This window comes from Manis javanica, chromosome 11 (assembly GCF_040802235.1).
Source record: "Manis javanica isolate MJ-LG chromosome 11, MJ_LKY, whole genome shotgun sequence".
In the NCBI taxonomy this organism is placed as follows: domain Eukaryota; kingdom Metazoa; phylum Chordata; class Mammalia; order Pholidota; family Manidae; genus Manis; species Manis javanica.
The window spans coordinates 51,330,775-51,352,779 of NC_133166.1; the positions used below are offsets into that span (position 1 = coordinate 51,330,775).

A 22,005-nucleotide genomic window follows, 5' to 3' on the forward strand; every position below is an offset into this window, starting at 1 on the left:
ACATAGCCAGATTATCAGCTTCTTGATCCACAGACAGTATTTAAAATGCTGCATTTTATTGTGCTTAAAAGGCATACCTGAAGAACTGGTAAGAGATGGAAGTTACCCTTTCCCCTTACAATTAGTCTGTTACACAACTTGTTCATTTGTCTGTCTTCATTTGGTATGTGTAAAATGATGATTTTTGTGAAGAAAATCACTTTTTCAAGTAATAGTAGAATAAGAAATTTAAAAGATACAATTTTTAGTGAGCATTAACATTTGGAATCATCCATGACAGAATTCTGCAGTAGCTCATGGTGGCCTCTGTGTCATTTACTGAGAACATGTCACCTCAAATTTTTTCTCAGTGTTCACTGAGGTGGTAAAAAAACAAGGGAGAAACCCAAGGGTTAGAATATGTACGTTTTTGAACAGTTTAATAATAAAACAGTTGACTTTGAAAGCAGGCTCTACTACACACACACACACACACACACACACACACACACACACACACACACACACACACACACACATGTTGGCCCTCATGGGGAACATGTTAGCATTTTTAAATTCAAGATTAAATTATTTTTCCTTAAGAAGAAAAAAGACATTGTGGTAAAAAATAAAAAGCAGGATAGAAGTGAATGAATTCATGTTTCCTTAGTGACAAAAGAAACACATATAGTTGGCTTATTTAATTGCTAAATTTTCCAAGGCCACACCTGATTACAGAATACAAAGCTGTTGATATTTTTATCTTTTCTTTCTTATTTTTAGTGACATGTAATGAGATCTAAGTGTTAAGAAACAAAATTTAAGAACTGAATGAAGATATTTGTAGGAAATCATGTCTTTTGACACCTAGCTCATTTATCTCTAATAAAAATTATGACAGTAGAAAAATAGTGTGATCAGTAATTATTTTTCTTTGATAGTCACATCTCTATGACAGTAAAATGGAGTGACTAGTGGATCAGAGATTCTTTCAGTTAAAGGACGCAAGCATTTCAGCTTCCCAGAACTTAGTAAAATTTCCACTATTAGGCTAAATAGTGTGCTGCCAGAACAGATAGTATTCAAATGTTGATAAACAGTTAAGTAACAATTTCTCTAAAAAGATGTGTTCCAGGCAAAAGCATGGTCCTTAACAGTAAGATAGGTAAGGCTATTTTATTTTCTCCTTCACAATAATATTTTGGACACATGGTTGAGAAGAATGTAATATTTGTATGAACCTTCAGAAAACAATACTTCAAATAAATTTCAGATGTCACTTCCAAACATCTACTCTCCCCTCATAATCTCTGGTTTGTTTATTGAGCGCTTCAGTCCATCTCCTCTAAAGATAAAGATTCTATACGGTAATTTTTAGAAACATGCCCCTATACAAGAAACTTTTTCAGGTTCTTGTTTAAATACATTTTATATTTACTGATCTTCTGTTTTGTTTTGAAATTTCTGTGACATAAACTGCATTTTTTAAAGATGTTAAGAAAGTAGGTACTTGTAAGTATCTGAAGCATTATTTTGTTTTCTTTACAGATGATCACTCTTTTTCTCTGAGTTGCCGATGTGGTGGAAAATACAGTGTTTCCAAGGATGAAGCAGAAGTTGTTACATTGATTTCTTGTGATACATGTTCACTAATTATAGAACTCCTTCATTACAGCTGAAATTGTTCACTAAGTAGAATCCTTTAGCTATTTATTCAGACACACTGAAGAACTAGTTCATTCCAACTTTGTCCATTCAAATGTATACAGCAGATAAAGAAGTAGGATTCCTTTTTGTCAGCTCTGTTATTTACAGAGAAAATATAAGATTGTCAAACAAAGGCTACCCCAGACTAATAGAAAAGTAACTTAGTTATTTATGTATTTTTTAAATTTATATTTACAGATTTCTTGAATTATGAATTATATTTAGTAAATTCCCATCTGAGAATTTGTTATTTGGTTCATTTTCTGTTTGGTACAAAAGAAGAATTTTCCATTTCTTCAAATAAGCATGTTTTTTTTTAACATGAGAAAAAAACAAATTTAATTACGTATGTATGGAGACATAGATTCCACAGACAGGAAAAATGAGGTATACAGTCATGCTGACCCAAGGAGAAGGAGATAAGGGGCCTGAGCCTTCAAAGGAAAAAGGAAGCAATTCACAGGAATATGAAAGAGTAAATGTTTGGTAAACAATTGCTTGGTGGGCACACAGAAACAAAAGGGCACAGAGGGGAATTTTAACAGACTTAGCCACATCACAGTATCATTATATTCCTGTACAGTTACTAAGTTTCGGAAGTAAGATGATATTTTTAGCTGCTAAAGTTATAGGCCTATTGTACAACTATCTCAAATTCTCAGGTCATTAGAATTAAATTAGAAGCTTTGTGAATAACCCAGAGGGAAGGCTGGGTATGGATATTCATAAGGTTATTTCAAAGTTAATAAAGGTGAAGTGGTAACTGCAGAAAAGAAGGATAGCTTTGGGATCAGAAGACCTGACTCCAATATTAGCACTATATTTCCAAATATTTCATGGAGCTATATTAAAGGGTGTAAGCACTTGAATGCTACCATCTTCAACTTTACATGTAATTTAGGAAATAGCTTTAAAAAAATTGAAATAGATTTACTACTTTCCTTTTTATTTTAGAGTATTAAGATATAGTATCAATGTTTATATTTATGAATAAGGAACCACTATGGGTATCATGAAATGAAGTTTTATAATATACTATTATTGATTATAGTAGGCTGTAAAGACTTTATCTTTCTGTATATTTAATAGTACAAGTCAGAACTAATATAAAAAACTTTGAGGAGTCCTTTATGGGATTACTGAAACTTTCTTATTTAATTGTAAATAAATGGACCAAGCATGTGACTTAGCAGCTTTTTATTAAGTCAAAATCTTGCTAATTATTGTTGGTTTGGACTTACAAGACTAATTACTACTTTGACTTATAAATATACCTGAAGTATGAGATATTCAAGAGAAGCAGACTACTTTCATTAATATACCTATAAAACCAAAAATAAAGTGGTCATCCAGGTTTTCCCTTAAAAACATTTTTAAATTTATCATAAAATTTAAAAAGCTTATTTTGGATTACATTTGTATTAATATATTTTGAACTAACATAGCTTCAAGCATGTATGTTGCTTATTCTTTACATTTAACAATGAAAAATACCTAAAACTGAGTATCAAATAGTTTATTAGTAAATACATGCTTTCAGTGACAGTAATAAATTCACCTGAACAGGAGACAATAATCAAATCAAAAGAATAAATGCTTGCTAATCAGCAGAAAATCTGTGGCCATTAGGGCTGTCACGCAGAAATCCAAAATCACTTAGAGGCCAAATCTGTAAAATTAAAATGTGAAGACAATTAATGAAAGTGATGTTAATATCACCATCATCATATTCCCCATATTTTCATCTCTTTTCTATGTGCCATGTAATTAAACATTTCCTCCTTATTCTTCAGTCAAGAATAAATTTTCTATATCAAAATAAGACTTTTAGAAAGTCTTGTATGTATGTATTTAAGCTTTAACATTTGGAAGATTCAAACATTATATAAGACATTATATGTGTAGTGTTTGAATATATACCTGTGAATATGTGTGTCTGTATTTTCTTTCACTACCCTCAAAACTAACCATAAACCTAAGTACTTGACTATACTATCTGCATAAGTGTAAAGAATCCTATAAATTTCCAGCAGTCACAAGCATTCATGTCTGTTTTTCTCCTTACTGCTTATGGCAAAAAGAAGCCAGTGAAAATAATAGTCTTACCGAAGAATCTACTACATCTACTATAACCATGATAAATCAATCCATTATTCACTGTACTTAACTGGGATATCCCTGCATTATAGGTATGTTGACTCCAGACTGCTGCTCTGCAAATGCATACTAATATATGCCCAGGATATGAAGTTTTAAAAATTGTAATGACAGAGAATTAAATTTTTGGAGATTAGTTTTTAAAATAAAGGTTACTCTGCTGCAGCTTAACTTCATTATTCAAACAAAAAATTTTTTTCAATTACTGGTCTCAATGGAGAAAAGGGTAGCCTTTATAGCTATGATGGCCAACACATTCCTAAAATATAGTCATCACAACAGTTAAGTCCACTGACACCCTAAAAATTTCAAAGTTCATTTTGGAAGAAATTGATTATTTTTCTAGCTTAGACAAGAAAGCCTACTTGAAGCAGAAAATCGTACCTTAAAGAAGATACGCCCTCGTATTAATCCATATGGAATAGGTCCATAGAACCTGGAATCTGTGGAATTCTGTAGATTATCACCTTCTAACCAAACGTGACCAGATGGCACCTAGAATTAAAGAAAGCAGCCCCTTTAAAAGAAACAAGAAACACAAAACTCATGTGGGTACTGTAAAGAAAAAGCATGTCTTTTTGAGGTAGGGAGAAATGTCCTAAAGTTCTCTTTTATAAAATACATAAAACCCTATGATTTCCATTTTTGCTTTTCTTTCTTGCACAAAATAATTACTAAAATTAGTAAGTAATGTTGATAAGTTCCAAATTTTTAAAAGACCCTTTTTTGCCACGTGGTTCCCAAACATTGTTACACAAACCCCAAACTGAGGTTATGAGAGATCAAAACAGTGTGACAGGGTCATTAATTTAATAAACTTCAAAAGGGGTCATTAGGATGCTGACTGAAAATGTGCCCTCCTGTCTCAGTAACAGTGTAAGCAGGGCAGCCACTCAGCAACATCCTGGGGCCAGTACCAAGGCCAGACCTATTAGAATGCTCATGATGAACTAAATGGTAATTGATTGTGACATCAATTACAAATAATCTCATCATTTTATTGGAGTTGGCTTGTCAGAATTCTAATTAAGACCCTTGTATCTTCAATGCATTATACTTTACAATAATGACCATCAAGAACTAGAAGGACCTATTATAAAATCATCAGTTGTAAAATTAATGATGGTGACCTTCCACTAAATGAAAAGACCCTATCTTCTATATGGTCTGTGTATTAATTGGTACATAAGTTAAAATTCTTATTCAATGACAATCATAAGCATATTTAGAACACAACATGTAACTATAAACAATGCCCTCTGTGATATGAGACATTTGCCCATTAATATCAACATAAACTGCAAGAGTTATTCTGCAGCAGGAATCTTTAAAGTTGCATTTAAACATTTTTTATTTTACAGTTTTTGTTACCCAAGAAAGTTGGATGACAACTCACAGCAAAATCTGGGAAGGAATTTATTTTCACTAATCTTTTGACTGGCTATTACTTGGGGAAGCTTCTGTGAAGAAGAAAAAAAAATGTTCTATTGGGTTTAATAAGAGATGGCTGCAATTTTTTTTAATGTAACAAATTACTGTTTTTAGAGATTTTAGAGCAGTTTAGGTTCACAGCACAACTGAGAGGAAGGTACACAGATTTCCCATATACCTCCTGCCCCTACACATAGCTCTCCCATTATTGACATCCCTCACCAGAGTGGTATGTCTGTTATACTTGGTGAACCTATATGAACATCGCTCAAAGTCCAGTTTACCTTAGGGTTCATGCTTGGTGTCGTACATTCCATGGGTTTGAACAAACATACGACATGTATCCATCATTATAGTATCAGAGCATTTTCACTGGCCTAAAGTCCTCTGTGACCTGCCTATTCATCCCCCACATCACCTTTTGGAAAAATAAATTTGTACTAACATGTAAAGTTTGAATTTCAGTTTACATAAGATTACATAATTTTGGAATGTAGAAATATTTGCCAAAAATGAATCAGGTTAATTATTTAGGTACACTTAAGTGTTAAATCTATTTGTAAAGAAAGGACATATGCTTCCTGAAAGAATATTAAATACTATTATTAAAAGTATATAAAAGTAAATGTACTTTTAGTAGCAGAAATAGTAACAGGTTTTAGGTCCAATAGCAAAGCTAGTTCCTACCTATATATAAGTAGATTTATGTGCAGTGAAGTATAAGACTGCTCAAGTAGAAACATGAGTACATCTCAGGTCACAAATGAAAGGAGGAACAAAAACAGCATGTTTGGAAAAGCCGTGTGTCGTTAATACATTCTTAAGTACTGCCTTCGGAGAAGCTATAAATGTGAACATCTTTTGTGTTTAAATTTCCATAGTTTTTCCTTAATACATGTTTGCTTCTAAGTTCTAAAAATATGTATATAGGAATAAATAAAATCACAAAGTTAGAGACACCAGTAAAAGCAAAATAAGACACAAAATTCTACAAACTAATTAAGGAACATACTAACAATCTAGGAAGATCTTTCTCTGCCAATTCCACTGACCATAAACCAGGATGCAATACACACTCCATTTCTCCATGAAGTTTTCCCCAGTCTTGCCTGCCCATACCAGATACTCTTGATTGTTTAGAGCTCTTACCATGTAACCTCTGCCTTGCTTGGGACCCTGGATTAAAACATCTCTCACCTACTTGGCTTCTGTGTATGTCTACTACTTCATAACAGAATAAGCCAATATATATTTATTATGGCATGATCTTAATTCTTGGCACCTAAACCAGAGTTAGAACTCAAATATTTGCTGGTGATTATATCAGTAAGTAAAAACTCTTATAAAATGCCATTACTTTTTTGGCAGTTATGACCTAAGTTTCTTCCAAATTAGCTGAATAAAATTAGATGAAGTAATCACCAGTAAGAAAATTAATAAGTACAGAAGGGAATCTTAGAGAAACCCAGTTTGTATCACCAGAAGCCTTTGGCAAGAGTGTGACCCAGGCTATCTACATCTAGTCCTTGACTGAAATGGATGGAAAAAAAGGGAGGAATAGTAATACAAGCCAGGATGTATACATGGCTTTCTGGTTTATGTAATTTTAAAAAAAACACCTAATCTGATCCTTAAAACAACCTGTGAAATACTGTTATTAAAATTTAATAGAAGTATGTTCAAATATGGGACATGCTAACTCTTACTTATCTGAAGCCCATATGTGCTAATACCCATGCATCCATTTATAGTAAAGGGAGAATTTCTACATCTTAGACTTCAAAGTACACAAAATAACAACCTCATCACTGATGGAAACTAGTAATTTTTTCTCAAACAGGAAAACCTCTACATGTGGGTCTTTTAAAACAAAGCAGTCTCTTTTGTTGACCTGCCTCTTTATCAATTACCCAGTTTCCCAGTAAATAGGTCATGGTTGAAATTATTCCACTTTTGAAATACACAGGGTAAAGGTATACACTTCAAAAATTAATTGTATAGAGGCACGCTGTATATACAGTAAAATGCACTCTTTTTGTCACTAGTTTTGAAAATGTGCACCTCTGTATAACCATCGGCCACAATCAAGATGTACAACACTTTTATCATGCCAAAAGTTCCCTCCTCTTCCAGTCAACCTCCCACCAATAAACCTGTTACTCAGCAACTAGTGATGTGTTTCTGTTACTAGAGACTAGTTTTAACTGTTAAATTTCATATAAATGATAAAACAGTACATATTTTGTATCTAGCTTTTATTCAGCAATTTCTTTTTTGATTAATCCATATTGTATGTATTATTCATTCCTTTTTATTGCTGAGTAGTATTCCATTGTAACAATGTTTATCCGTGAATGTGTTGGATATGTGAGCTGACTGCAGTTTGGGCTATTACAAATAACGAACTAGGAACATTCATGTATAAGTTGATTCCTTTTTAAGTAAATACCTAGGAAAAGGATTTCTGAGTCATAAGCATATGCTTAAGCTTAAAGTTTTCCAAAATGAATAGACCACTTTAAACTCCCAACAGCAATGCATGTGTGTTGCTGTTGCTCCACAACCTTGGTATTTTCAGTTTTTAAAAATATGCCATTCTAGTAGGCCTATTGGTATCACATTGTTGTTTTCATTTGCATTTCTCTGATGAAAATTTTTTCCTGTGGCCATTAATATATCTTTGGTGAAGTGCCTTTGAAAATACTTTGTTCATTTTTAAAATGTGTTGTTTTTCCAATTCATTTTAAAACTCCTTTTACATACCTTCAGGACAAGTCCTTCGACAGGTATTACAAATATTTCCTCTCAGTCTAGGATCTTCTCTTTTGCAGTTTCTAGTCCACTATAAGGACCATACAATGTATTTATAAGCCCTAGAAATTTCTCAGGTTCTATTTGCCACTTCTTTCCACATTATATGTTCATTCTCTGGATCCTTGAAAATATTAACAATTGGTGTTTTAGAGCATGTGTCTAAATTCCATCATCACCATCATTTCTAGATCTATTTAACTGATTTTTCTTCTGCTTATGGATTATTTTCCTACTTCACATATCTAGTAATTTGTGATTCAACTGGACATTCATAATATATATTTTACTGAAGTATATTTAATATACCATATTATATTAGTTTCAAGTACACAGTTTCAAGTTCAACAGTTACACGTTACTAAATCCTCACTAGTACAGTTACTATCAACATAGAAAGATCTTACAGAACCATTTGCTATATCGTCCATGCTGCACTTCCATCACTGTGACCAACTTATTTGATGACTGAGATAGTGTGCCTCTTCATCCACCTCACAAACCAACCCACTGATCCCAACCCCTCCCCCATGGTAATCACCAGTAACTTCTCAGTGTCTATGGGTCTACTGCTGTTTTGTTCATTTTGTTTTGTTTTTAGATTCCACCAATAAGTGAAATCACATGGTTTTTGTATTTCTCTACCTGGCTTATGTCACTTATAATACCCTCCTAGTCCATCCATATTGTCACAAATGGCAGTTCTTTTTTGCAGCTGAATATTTCATCATGTATCTGTACCATATTTCCTTTATTCATTCCTCTATTGATGGACATTTTGGTTGCTTCCATATCTTAGACATTGTAAATAATATGGCAGTAAACATAGGGGTGCATATATCTTTTTGAATCAGAGATTTTGTTTGCTTCAGGTAAATTCTTAGGTAAGGAGTTATTGGGTCATATGGTATTTCTGTTCTAAGTTTTTTGAAGAACCTCTGTACTGCTTTCCACAGTGGCTGTACCAATTTACATTCCCACCAACAGTGTAGGAAGGTTCCCTTTTCTCCACATCTTCACCAACACTTGCTATTTCTTGTCTTTTGGATAGCAGCCATGCTACCTGGTGTAAAATGATAATGTAGTTTTGATGTATATTTCCCTGATGATAAGTGATATGGAGCATCAATTCATGTGCCTGTGGGCCATCTGTATTTCTTTTTTTTAGAAAACTGTCCAGTCAGGTCCTCCACCGATTTTTTAATCAGGTTATTGGTTTTTCTGAGGGCTATTTGTTGAGGCATATGAGTTCTTTATATATTTTGGATGTTAAGCCCTTATCAGATGAGTCATTTACGAACATATTTTCTCATACTGGAGAGTGCCTTTTTGTTCTGCTGATGCTGTCCTTTTTAGTTTGATATAGTCCCACTTGTTCATTTTTTTGTTTGGTTTCCCTTGCTGAGATGTGTGCAGGAAAAAAATTGCTCATACTTGTGTTTAAGAGATTTTTGCCTACCTTTTCTCCTAAGAATTTTATGGTTTCATGTCTACATTCAGGTCTTTAATCTGTTTTGAGTTTATTTTTGTGTATGGAATTAGTAATCCAGTTTTATTCTCTTGCATGTAGCTGTCTAGTTTTCCCAATACCAGTTATTGAAGAGGCTGTCTTTTCCTAATTATCTGTTCCTGCTCCTTAATCACATATTAATTGACCATATATGCATGGGTTTATATCTGGGGTCTCTATTCTGTTCCACTAATCTATGGCTCTGTTCTTGTGCCAGTACCATACTATTTTGATTACTGTGGCTCTGTAGTAGAGCTTGAAGTCAGGAAGTGTAGTAACCCCAGCTTTGTTCTTTTTCTCAGGATGCTTTGGCTCTTCAGGATCTTCTGTGGTTCCATATGAAATTTAGGAGTATTTACTCTAGTTTACTGGAAAATGCCATTGTGTTTTCATAGGAATTGCATTGAATCTGTACACTGCTTTGGGCAGGATGGCCATTTTTACAATATTAATTATTCCTATCCATGAGCATGGGACAGATTTCCATTTATTTATGTCTTTAATTTCTCTCATGAGTGTCATAGTTTTCAGAGTATAGATCCTTCAACTCTTTGGTTAGGTTTATTCTTAGGTATTTCCTTCTTTTTGATGCAATTATAAATGGAATTTGTTTCCTGATTTCTCTTTCTGCTAGTTTATTGTTAGTATATAGGAATAAAACAGTTTCTGTGTATTAATTTTGTATCCTGCAATTTTGCTAAATCCAGTTATTCTAACAGTTTTTTTGGTGGAGTCTTTAGGGTTTTCTATATATAATATCATGTCATCTGCAAATAGAGCTTAACTTCTACCAATTTGGATGCCTTTTCTCTCTTTATCTTGTCTGATTGCAAGGCTAGAACCTCCAGTACAATGTTGAATGAAAATGGTGAGACTGCACATCCTTGTCTTGTACCCAATCTTAGAGGAAAATCTTTCAGCTTTTTGTCATTGAGTATGATGTTAGCTATGCGTTTGACATATATGGTCTTTATTATGTTATGTTCCCACTATATCCATTTTGTTGAGTTTTTATCATGAATAGATGTTGAATTTTGTCAATGCTTTTTCAGCATCTACTGACATGATCATATGGTTTCTATTCTTCCTTTTGTTAATGTGGTGTATCACACTGATGGGTTTGTGAATATTGTACCATCCCTCCATCCCTGGAATAAATCCCACTTGGTCATGATGGATGATCCTTTCAATATACTTTTGAATTTGGTTTGCTTTTATTTTGTTGTGGATTTTTGCATCTATGTTCATCAGGGATATTGATCTATAATTGTTTTATTTTTTGTAGTGTAATAGTCTAGTTTGGGCATTACACTGATGCTTGCCTCATAGACTGGGTTTGGAAGGGCTCCCTCTTCTTCCATTTTTTGGAATATTTCAAGTAGGACAGTTATTAGCTGCTCTTTAAGTGTTTGGTAGAATTCAGCTGTGAAGCCATCTGGTTCTTGACTTTTGTTTTTTGATTACCCATTCGATTTTGTTACTGGTAATCAGTCTTTTCAGATTTTGTTTCTTCCTGTGTCGGTCTTGGAAGGTTGTACTTTTCTAGGACTTTGTCCATTTCTTTTAGATTGTCCAATTTATTAGCATATAATTTTTCAGAGAACTCATAATTCTTTGTATTCCTCTGGTGTTAGGTTGTAACTTCTTTTTCATTTCTAACTTTGTTTATATGTGTCTTCTTTTTATTTGCTTGAGATAAATGTGGCTAAGGGTTTGTCTATTTTGTTTATCTTCTCAAAGAACCAGCTGTTTCATTGATTTTGTTTCTATTGTTTTACTATTTTATTTCTGCTCTGATCTTTATTATGTCATTCCTAATAACTCTGGTTTCATTTGTTCTTTTACTAGTTTCTTTGTGTGTTTAGAGTGTTTATTTGGGATTTTTCTTGTTTCTTGAGGTAGACCTCTATTGCTAATGTACTTCCCTCTTAGAACCTCTTTTGTTGTATCCCACAGAGTTTGGTATGTTTTATTTGTCTTTACTTGTCCTTTGATTTCTTGGATGACCACTAGTTCAGTAGCATGTTGTTTAATCTCCTAAACTGATTTTTTTTTTTAAGAAAAGGACAAGGAAGAGCAGCCCATCTGCCTAAACAGATTTTCCCTAGTTCATTGCTATCTCTGCCTCCCCAAAAGTACATATCTTTCTACACTTGTTTTTCAATGCTGAATTACCTATGCTTACTGACAGCTTGTAATTATCAGACCTCTTAAACCTTTGTTTTATATTTGAAAAAACTGAAAAATAAAATATCAAGTAATGTTATTCAAGTGAGTAATTAAAGTTAGAGCACTGCTTTTAGAGTCAGAAAACAAGCATATGTGTGACAAGGTCATAACTGACCCAACAGAGTAGGACCCATATTATAATTCTTTTAAGTGAAATTATTAATACTTAAAGATGCTCCCCTTTTCAGAATTCATTCAGTTTTCAAATATAACTTGTATTTGTCATTTTCTCCCAACCCATCAACTGCTTTTGCAGCACCTACAAATTTTGTACTGTTGTACTTTTGTTTTCATTTGCTTCCAAATACCACTTGATTTCTTGATTTGTACATTGATCCACTTATTTAGAAGCATGTTGTTTAGCCTCCATTTGTTTGGTTTTTTTTTTGTTTTTCATGTAACTGATTTCTAGTTTCATATCAGTATGCTCTGAAAAGATGCTTGATACAATATTAATCTTTCTGAATTTATTGAAGCTCTTTTTGTGTCCTAATATGTCATCTATTCTGGAGAACATACCATGTGTACTTGAGAAAAATGTGTATCCTGTTGCCTTGGGTGGAACTTTCTGATATATATCTGTTAAGTCCCTCTAATCTAATGTGTCATTCAATGCCTGTTTCCTTATTTATGTTCTGTCTGGATTATTGATTCATTGATCTAAGTGGGTTCTTAAGGTCCCCTGTGATTGTGTTGCTACTTCCCCCTTTAGGTTTGTTAGTATTTCTTTTATGTATTTAGGAAATCCTATGTTGGATGCAAAGGTATTTACAACTGCAGTAACCTCTTGTTGGGCTGATCACTTTATCATTATGTAATGTCCTTGTCTCTTGTTATTTTGTTTTAAAATCTATTTTGACTGTTGTAAGTACTGCCACTCCAGTACTTTTTCACCTTTTTATTTGCATAAAACATATTCCATCTCTTCACTTTCAGTCTATGTATGTCTTGAGGTTTGAAATGAGTCTCTTTTAGGCCGAATATAGATAGAAGGTCGTGTTTCTTTTATCTGTTCTGCCACTCTATATCTTTTGATTGGTGTATTTAGTCTATTTAAATTAAGGTAATTATTGGTAAGTATGTATTTATTGCCATTTTTTTGTTTTATGATTGTTTTTGTAATTCCTGTTACTTTTATCCTCTCTCATACTCTTATTTGATGCTTTCAGTGTTATGCTTAGATTTCTTAAAAAATTTTTTTTTTTATATTTCTATTATGGCTTTAGGTTTGTGGTTACCATAAGGTTCATACATTGTTGTCTAAATATGTAAGTGTCTATATTAAGTTAATGGTCCCTCTATTTCAAACACAATCTTTATTCTTCCTCCTCCACACTTTATATTTAAAATGTCATAATCTACATCTTGTGCATCCCTTGACTGATTTTGTTAATAGTTGATTTTTTCCTTAACTTCATATTTGCTTAGTAATTGCTCTACTAAATTTACTGTAGGTTTATTTTCACTGATGAAAAATATTTAGGCTTAAGAATATTTCCATGTACAAAAGTCTCCTTAACATAATCTATAAGGCCAGTTTAGTGGGGGTGGGTTCTTTTAACTTTAGTTTCAGGAAACTTTTAATCTCTTCTTCAATTCTTAATGTTAATCTTGTTGGGTAGAGGATTCCCAGTTGAAGGTTCTCTCCTTTCAGTACATTAAATAGTTCATGCCATTTCCTTCTGGCCTGTAAAGTTTCTGCTCTGAAATCTGCTGACAGATTTATGGAGTTTCCTTTATCAGTAACTGTCTGCCTCTCTTCCGCAGCTTTTTAGATTCTTTTTATCTTTAATCTTTGCCATTTTAATAACTACATATCTTTGTGGTATCTTACTTGGGTTCCTTTCCTAGGGGCTCTGTGATTCCAGGACCGGAGTGACTACTTCCTTCCCCAGATTGGGGAAGTTTTCAACTACTATTTCTTCAAAGAGACTTTCTACCCCTTTGTCTCAGTCTTCTCCTGGTACCCTTATTATAAAAATATTGTTTCATTTGAATTGTTCACACAGCTCTTTGATCATTCTTTCATTCTTAAAGATCCTTTTTTCTCTCTGCTCTTCAGCTTCATTGTGTTCCTGTTCTCTTATTTCCATATCATTGATTGTCTCCTCTACTTTCAGCAATCTAATATTCATTCCCTCCACTGTATATTTCATTTCAGTTACTGTATTCTTCACCTGTGAGTGGCACTTTTTAAGCTCTTCTGTCTCTGCTGAAGTTCTAACAGATCATCAATTCCTTTACCCAGGTTAGTGAGCTTCTTTATGATCATTACTTTGAAATCTTTATCAAGATTTGTAATCTGTTTCATTTAACCCTCTTTCTGGTGTTTTACCTTGTTCTTGTGTTTGCAACATATACCCCTGCCCCTCATTTTGTCTGAGTTTCCGTGTTTCTTCCTTTGTATTAGATAGATCTGCTATGCCTCCTGCTCTGGAAAGTAATAGCTTTATGAAAATGGTATCCTGTGGTGCCCACAAACTCAAGACTCTTTTCTTTCCAGTGCCTGGTTCTCCTTTGTGGTGGAGCCACAGTTGCTGTTGGTGTGCTGTGATCAGGGCCACCTTTCTGCGAGCCTTGGCAAATGGTTGATCTCTGTCAGCAGAGGCTGACAGCTCACCTAAGCATGCCCTTTGTGCTGTGTGGTGCTTCTGCTGGCATCTTGTGGGCAGGGCCACCCACTGCCTTCAGGGCTGAAAGGCAACCTGCTACTGGGCTAGTGTGGCAGGCAGATGGGGCAGGTATGCAGGAGAGTGCCACTGTGGGGCTGAGCCACCAGAGATGTAGAGGTAGCATTTGGAGCTGGCTCCCAGTAGCTCCCAGTTAGGCAGACGAAGGTCTAGAAAGCTAGGAAATCCTCCTTCGACCTGCCACACAGCAATGTCATATCACTGCTGGAAAAAGCAGGCTGACACCTAGGGAGGCATGCTGATGGTCTGAGTCACTAGCAAGGGAGATGGAACGTTTGGTTCCCACAAGCACCCAACCAGTTTGCCTGAGGGCTGGGGAAGAACCGTCCACCTGCCCTTTCTCCTCCAGAGAGAATTCCCACCAACCCCAGCTTGTCTCGCACTCATCCATTTGCTGGTGAATCTTTCAAACCGCTGCCTGTTTGGTTCTCAGTAGAAGCAACAGAGCATGCCTGTGCTCCACAAGTGACAGAGGAGTCTCAGTCTCTTAGTGCTCCAACTCTGGTTTCCAACACCATTAATCACCAAATCCCAATGCAATGTGGATTCTGTTTCCAGAGCAGATCTCCAGGGCCAGGTGTGCAGGATTCCTGACCACTTATTCCCTCCATGCTCCATTCATCTCCCTCCCACTTGTGGGTTGGTATAGGGGAAAGGCTTGAGTCCTATCTGAATGTGGATCTCCCACTTTACTCTTCTGAGTGTGGTCTTCTCTTCTTTACCAGGTGTAGATGGTCTGTTCAGCAATCTTCAGGTTAGTTCTATTTGCTGTAGTTGCTTCCTTGGGTGTACATATGAGGTTGTTTCCACCCTGCCTTCCTACTCTGCCAAATTTTCCATAAATCTTCATTAACTGGACATCTAGCTTTTGAGTGGATTTTTGTCTTTCTTTAGAGAGTGTGAAATGTTAAGGAGGTCTGTTTGGGGGGAGATAATTAGCTGTGGATCAGCACTGTCCTTTCAAGCCTTATTTTTCATCTTGCTAGTTTAATTCTATATCACACTATATCCTAAGGGCTACTTTAGCCCTACTACTAATATATGACATTCTAGGATCTCTAACTGAATGCTGTAGATACTCAAATAACAATCTGTCCACTATGGCTGATCAGAAATCAAACAGTTCTCAGCCCTGTGTGAGCTCTGGGAATTGCTTGGATCATCACTAGCTGTTCTTTACTCAGTTTCTAAGTTTCACCATAAGAAGGCAAAACAGTAGTCAGCCTACAAGCTGAGAATACCTTTGTAGATTTATGGAGATCATTCTGTAGCGCTGATGTTCCAGGTGGTTTGATTCATAAATTCCAACCACTTCAACTTGACTCTACCCTAAACTCTGCCTCTACAATTCAGGAAAACCACTGCGCTTTGTTTGAATTTTCACTCCTCATACCTTCTGAGAACTGCTGTAAGATAGAAGAGACAGGTACAGAACTTCCTGTTTCTTTCATTTCTCTCAGGGATCTGTCTTCTACTGCCTATTATGCATTCTCTGAAAAGAGTGGTTTCACATATTTTATTTTACTTTTTTAAAAATTTTGTAATCATTAAAATAAAATTACATGAGCAACATTGTGGTTACTATATTACCCCCATTACCAAGTCCCCAACACATACCCCATTACAGTCACGGTCCATCAGCATAGTAAGATGCTACAGAGTCACTACTTGTCTTCTCTGTGCTACACTGCCTTCCCCGTGCCCCTCTACATTATGTGTGCTAATTGTAATGCCTCTTATTCCCCTTATCCCTCCCTTCCCACCCACCCTCCCCAGTCCCTTTCCCTTTGGTAATGGTTAATCCATTCTTGGGTTCTGTGAGTCTGCTGCTGTTTGTTCCCTCAGTTTTTTCATTGTTCTTATATTCCACAGATGAGTGAAATCATTTGATACTTGTCTTTCTCCGCCTGGCTTATTTCACTGAGCATTAATACCCTCTAGCTCCATCCACGCTGTTGTAAATGGAAGGATCTGTTTTCTTCTTATGGTTGAATAATATTCCATTGTGTATATGTACCACATATTCTTTATCCATTCATCTACTAATGGACACTTAGGTTGCTTACATTTCTTGGCTATTGTAAATAGTACATAGGGGTGCATACGTATTTTTGAAACTGGGCTGCTGTATTCTTAGGGTAAATTCCTAGAAGTGGAATTCCTAGGTCAAATGGTAATTCTATTTTGAGTTTTTTAAGGAATCTCCATACTGCTTTCCACAATGGTTGAACTAACTTACATTCCCACCAGCAGTGCAGGAGGGTTCCCCTTTCTCCACAACATCGCCAACATTTGTTGTTGTTTGTCTTTTGGATGGTGGCCATCCTAACTGGTGTGAGGTGATATCTCATTGTGGTTTGAATTTGCATTTCCCTGATGAGTAGTGATGTGGAGCATCTTTTCATGTGCCTGTTGGCCATATGAATTTCTTCTTTGGAGAAGTATCTGTTCGGATCCACTGCCCATTTTTTAATTGGATTATATGCTTTTTGTTGTTGTTGAGATGCATGAGCTCTTTGGATATTTTGGTTATCAACCCCTTATTGGATACGTTGTTTATGAATATATTCTCCCATACTGTAGGATGACTTTTTGTTCTACTAATGGTGTCCATTGCTGTACAGAAGCTTTTTAGTTCGATATAGTCCCACTTGTTCATTTTTGCATTTGTTTCCCTTGTGCATGAATATATGTTCATGAAGTTGCTCATGTTTATATTCAAGAGAATTTTACCTATGTTTTCTTCTAAGAGTTTTATGGTTTCATGACGTACATTCAGGTCTTTGATCCATTTCGAGTTTACTTTTGTGTATAGAGTTAGACAGTGATCCAGTTTCATTCTCTTACATGTAGCTGTCCAATTTTGCCAACACCAGCTGTTGAAGAGGCTGTCATTTCCCCATAGTATATCCATGGCTCCTTTATCATATATTAATTGACCATATATGCTTGGGGTAATATCTGGACTCTCTATTCTGTTTCACTGGTCTATGGGTCTGTTCTTGTGCCAGTACCAAATTGTCTGGATTACTATGGCTTTGTAGTAGAGCTTGAAGCTGGGAAGCAAGATTCCTCCCTGCTTTATTCTTCCTTCTCAGGATTGTTTTGGCTACTCAGGGTCTTTTGTGGTTCCAGATGAATTTCATAACCATTTGTTCCAGTTCATTGAACAATGCTGTTGGTATTTTGATAGGGATTGCATTGAATCTGTAGATTGCTTTAGGCAGGATGGCCATTTTGACAATATTAATTCTTCCTACCCAAGAGCATGGGATGAATTTCCATTTATTAGTGTCCTCTTTAATTTCTCTTAACAGTGTCTTGTAGTTTTCAGAGTATAGGTCATTCACTTCCTAGGTTAGGTTTATTCCTAGGTATTTTATTCTTTTCCATGCAATTATGAATGGAATTGTTTTCCTGATTTCTCTTTCTGCTCATTCATTGTTAGTGTATAGGAATGCAACAGATTTCTGTATATTAATTTTGTATCCTGCAACTTTGCTGAATTCAAATATTAGTTCTAGTAGTTCTGGAGTGGATTCTTTAGGGTTTTTTATATACAGTATCATGCCATCTGCAAACAGTCACAGATTGACTTCTTCCTTATCAAGCTGGATGGCTTTTATTTATTTGTGTTGTCTGATTGCCATGGCTAGGACCTCCAGTATTATGCTGAATGAAAGTGTGGAGAGTGGGCATCCTTGTCTTGTTCCTGATCTTAGAGAAAAAGCTTTCAGCTTCGTGCTGTTAAATATGATGTTGGCTGTGGGTTTATCATATATGGACTTAATTCTGTTGTGATACTTGCCCTCTATGCCCATTTTGTTGAGAGTTTTTATCATGAATGGATATTGAATTTTGTGGAATGCTTTTTCAGCATCTATGGAGATGATCACGTGCTTTTTGTCCTTCTTTTTGTTGATGTGGTGGATGTTGATGGATTTTCAAATGTTGTACCATCCTTGCAGCCCTGGGATGAATCATACCTGATAATGGTGTATGATCCTCTTGATGTATTTTTGAATTTGGTTTGCCAATATTTTGCTGAGTATTTTTGCATCTATGTTCATCAGGGATATTGGTCTGTAGTTTTCTTTTTTTGTGGCATTTCACATATTATTTTTGCAATATTCTATAAGGTAGTAGGGCATGTTCAGCAGTTACTCCAACACTGCCAGGAACACATGTTCCGATTATCTCATTTTTAAAGTGTCTCTCTTTTTTAAACATACCTCAGAACAATATGAACAGAACCCTTTTGATGAAAACTGAAAGTTTTGATGTAAGTAAAGTATACTTTTTGCATCTCCAGTTTGTGTTCCCTTAAGCAGCATCCCTTGTGTTTTTGTTACCCTTTTTCTAGAAAAATTTCAAGCAAATATTTGCCAAACTCATCAGGCAATTATGTATAAACAAGGAAGTTCACTATGGTATTCAAAACTGCCAACAATACAAATATTCCTCAATCAGCAGAGCTTAAGTAAAATATAGATCATTTAACATCATGTTCAGTATATGACAAACTTAAAGATTTTCTTCTAAGTTCAGAAACAAGACAAGGATGCCCACTCTCACCACTCTCATTCAACATAGTACCTGAATTCCTAGCCATAGCAACCAGGCAAGCAAAGAAATAAAAGGCATCCAAATTGGTAAGAAAAAAGTGATGCTGTAACTATTTATAGATGATATCATATTACATATAGGAAACCTTGAATACTTCACTGAAGAAGTATTATAATAGATGAATTCAGTGAAGTTGCAGGATGCAAAATGAATTTACAGAGATATGATTCATTTCTGTATACAAATAATGAACAGAAAGAGAGATTAAGAAAATAATTCCATTTACAATTGCATTAAAAAGAATAAAATACCTAAGAATAAGTTTAGCTAGGAAGTGAAAGACCTATATTCTAAAACTATACAACACTGATGAAAGGCCATTCTGCCTAAAGCAATCTACAGATTCAGTGCAATCCCTATCAAAATACCAACAGCATTCTTCAACGAACTAGAATGAACAATTCTAAAATTCATATGGAACCACAAAAAAACCCTGAATAGCCAAACCAATCCTGAGAAGGAAGAACAAAGCTGGGGGGATTATGCTCCCTAACTTCAAGTTCTACTACAAAATAACAGAAATCAAAACAATTTGTTACTGGCACAAGAACAGACCCATGGATCAATGGAACAGACTAGAGAGCCCAGATATAAACCCAAGCATATATGATCAAGTAATATATGATACAGGAGCCACTGATAAACAATGGGGAAAAGACAGCCTCTTCAACAAGTGGTTTTGGAAAAACTGGACAGCTACACCTAAGAGAATGAAACTGGATTACTGTCTAACTCTATACACAAAAGTAAACTCAAATGGATCAAAGACCTGAATGGAAATCATGAAAATATAAGCTCACAGAAGAAAACATAGGTGAAAATCTGTTGAATATATGAGCAAATTTCTCCTGAACACATCTCCTCAAGCAAGGGAAAAATGAACAAATGGGATTACATCAAACTAAAAAGCGTCTGTATAGCAAAGGACACCAACAGCAGAACAAAAAGACATCCTATAGTATGGGACAATATATTTGTAAACAACTTATCCGATAAGGGGTTAACATATAAAATATATAAAGAACTCATACACCTAAACATCCCCAAAACAAATAACCTGATTAAAAAATGGGTGGAGGCTGCTTTGAGAGAAATCTTTTGCATCCGTGGATGTCTTGCTGCCCTTGTCTAGCCTGGATTAATACTTAGTCCATAGGCACACACCTGATCATCTGATCATCTACATTTGCCCTCTTACAGCACTAAACTATGTTTTCTACCTTTATCTTGCATCTACCTACCAATTCAGCATTTTACTAAAAATAAAAATAATAATAATAATAGGAGAAATGTGGGATCAACATATAAATCAAGTACAAAAATCAAACGAATATTCATATTTGACCTGATTGTTTATAGGTCATAATGCATGATCAAAACCGAAAGTTTCTGTGATGAATGCCCTTGTACTGTTCACCATCTAAGAATTTATTCACTATGTAAGAATTCGTTCACCATGTAAGAACTTGTTCGTTATGCTTCAGAAGATTGGAGACTGACGAGAATTAGGCTTGAGATGGATTAATGATTGTACATTGAGTGTTGACCCCCCTATACTGAATTTTATTGTTGTTAACAACCATTTGATCAATAAATATGAGAGTGCCCTCTCAAAAAAAATAAAAAAATAAAAAAAATAAAAATAAAAGTAGTTAATATGAAAAAAAAAAAATGGGTGGAGGATCCGAACAGACACTTCTCCAAGGAAGAAATTCGAATGGCCAATAGGCACAAAGATGCTCCAACATCACTAATCATCAGGGAAATGCAAATTAAAACCACAATGAGATATTACCTCACACCAGTCAGGATGGCCAACATTCAAAAGATAGGGAACAACAAATGCTGGTGAGGATGTGGAGAAAAGGGAATCCTCCTACACTGCTAGTGGGAATGTAAATTAGTTCAACCATTGAGGAAACCAGTATGGAGGTTCCTCAAAAAACTCAAAATAGAATTACCATTTGACCCAGGAATTCCACTTCTAGGAATTTACCTGAAGAAAACAAGATCCCTGATTCAAAAAGATATATGGACCCCTATGTTTATCACAGCAGTACGTACAATAGACAATATATGGAGGCAACCTAAGAGTCCACCAGTAGATGAATGGGAAACAAAGCAAAACTGAAGGAACAAAACAGCAGCAGATTCTAACTCCGAGAAGGGACTACCAGTTACTGAAGGGAAGGAGTTGCAGAGTGTGAGTCAGGAGGGACAGAGAAGGGGATTAAGGGGCACTATAATTAGCAATTACAATATAGGTAGGTCACAGGAAAGACAGTACAGCAAAGAGAAGACAAGTAATGACTATAGCATCTTACTATGCTGACAGAGAGTGACTGCAATGGGCAGGGGGTTGAGGACTTGATAACATGGGTGAATGTTGAAACCACAAGGTTGTTCATGTGAAACCTTCATTAGACTGTATATCAATACTTTAATTTTAAAAAAAGACACTGATGAAAGTAACGGAAGACACACATAAATGGAAAGATATTCCATAATAATGGATAGGGAACATTAATATTGTTAAAATGGCCATACTTCCAAAAGCAATCAACAGATTTAGTGCAATCCCTATCAAAATACCAATGACATTTTTTATGGAACTAGAGCAATAGTTAAAATTTTCAATAGTTAAAATTTAAGTTTTAATACTTAAAATTTACATGGAACCACAAAACACCCTGGGTAACCCAAGTAGTACTGAGAAAGAAGAACAAGCTGGGGGAATCACACTTCCTAGTATTAAACTATGTGCAAATCTACAGTAATCAAAACAATATGGTACTGGCCCAAGAACAGATACATAGACCAATGGAACAGAACAGAAAGCCCATAAATAAACCCACACCTATATGG

The 22,005-nt window shown here is 35.1% G+C and overlaps 2 protein-coding genes across 5 annotated transcripts in view; one reads left to right on the plus strand and one right to left on the minus strand.

Moving 5' to 3' along the window:
• Nucleotides 1-3,728, plus strand: part of DNAJC24 (DnaJ heat shock protein family (Hsp40) member C24) — a 64,897-nt gene extending 61,169 nt beyond the window's left edge. For both annotated transcript variants that reach the window (XM_037019558.2, XM_037019549.2), the window contains exon 5: nt 1,528-3,728. In XM_037019558.2, coding sequence (XP_036875453.1) covers nt 1,528-1,658 — 131 coding nt within the window. In that variant the 3' untranslated portion in view covers nt 1,659-3,728. The remainder of the gene's footprint in view (nt 1-1,527) is intronic.
• IMMP1L (inner mitochondrial membrane peptidase subunit 1) overlaps nt 3,188-22,005 on the minus strand; it is a 79,298-nt gene continuing 60,480 nt past the window's right edge. For all 3 annotated transcript variants that reach the window (XM_037019520.2, XM_037019527.2, XM_037019537.2), the window contains 2 exons: nt 4,228-4,338; nt 3,188-3,355 (listed from right to left, as the gene is read on the minus strand). In XM_037019520.2, the coding sequence (XP_036875415.1) occupies nt 3,287-3,355; nt 4,228-4,338 (180 nt within the window). In that variant the 3' untranslated portion in view covers nt 3,188-3,286. The remainder of the gene's footprint in view (nt 3,356-4,227; nt 4,339-22,005) is intronic.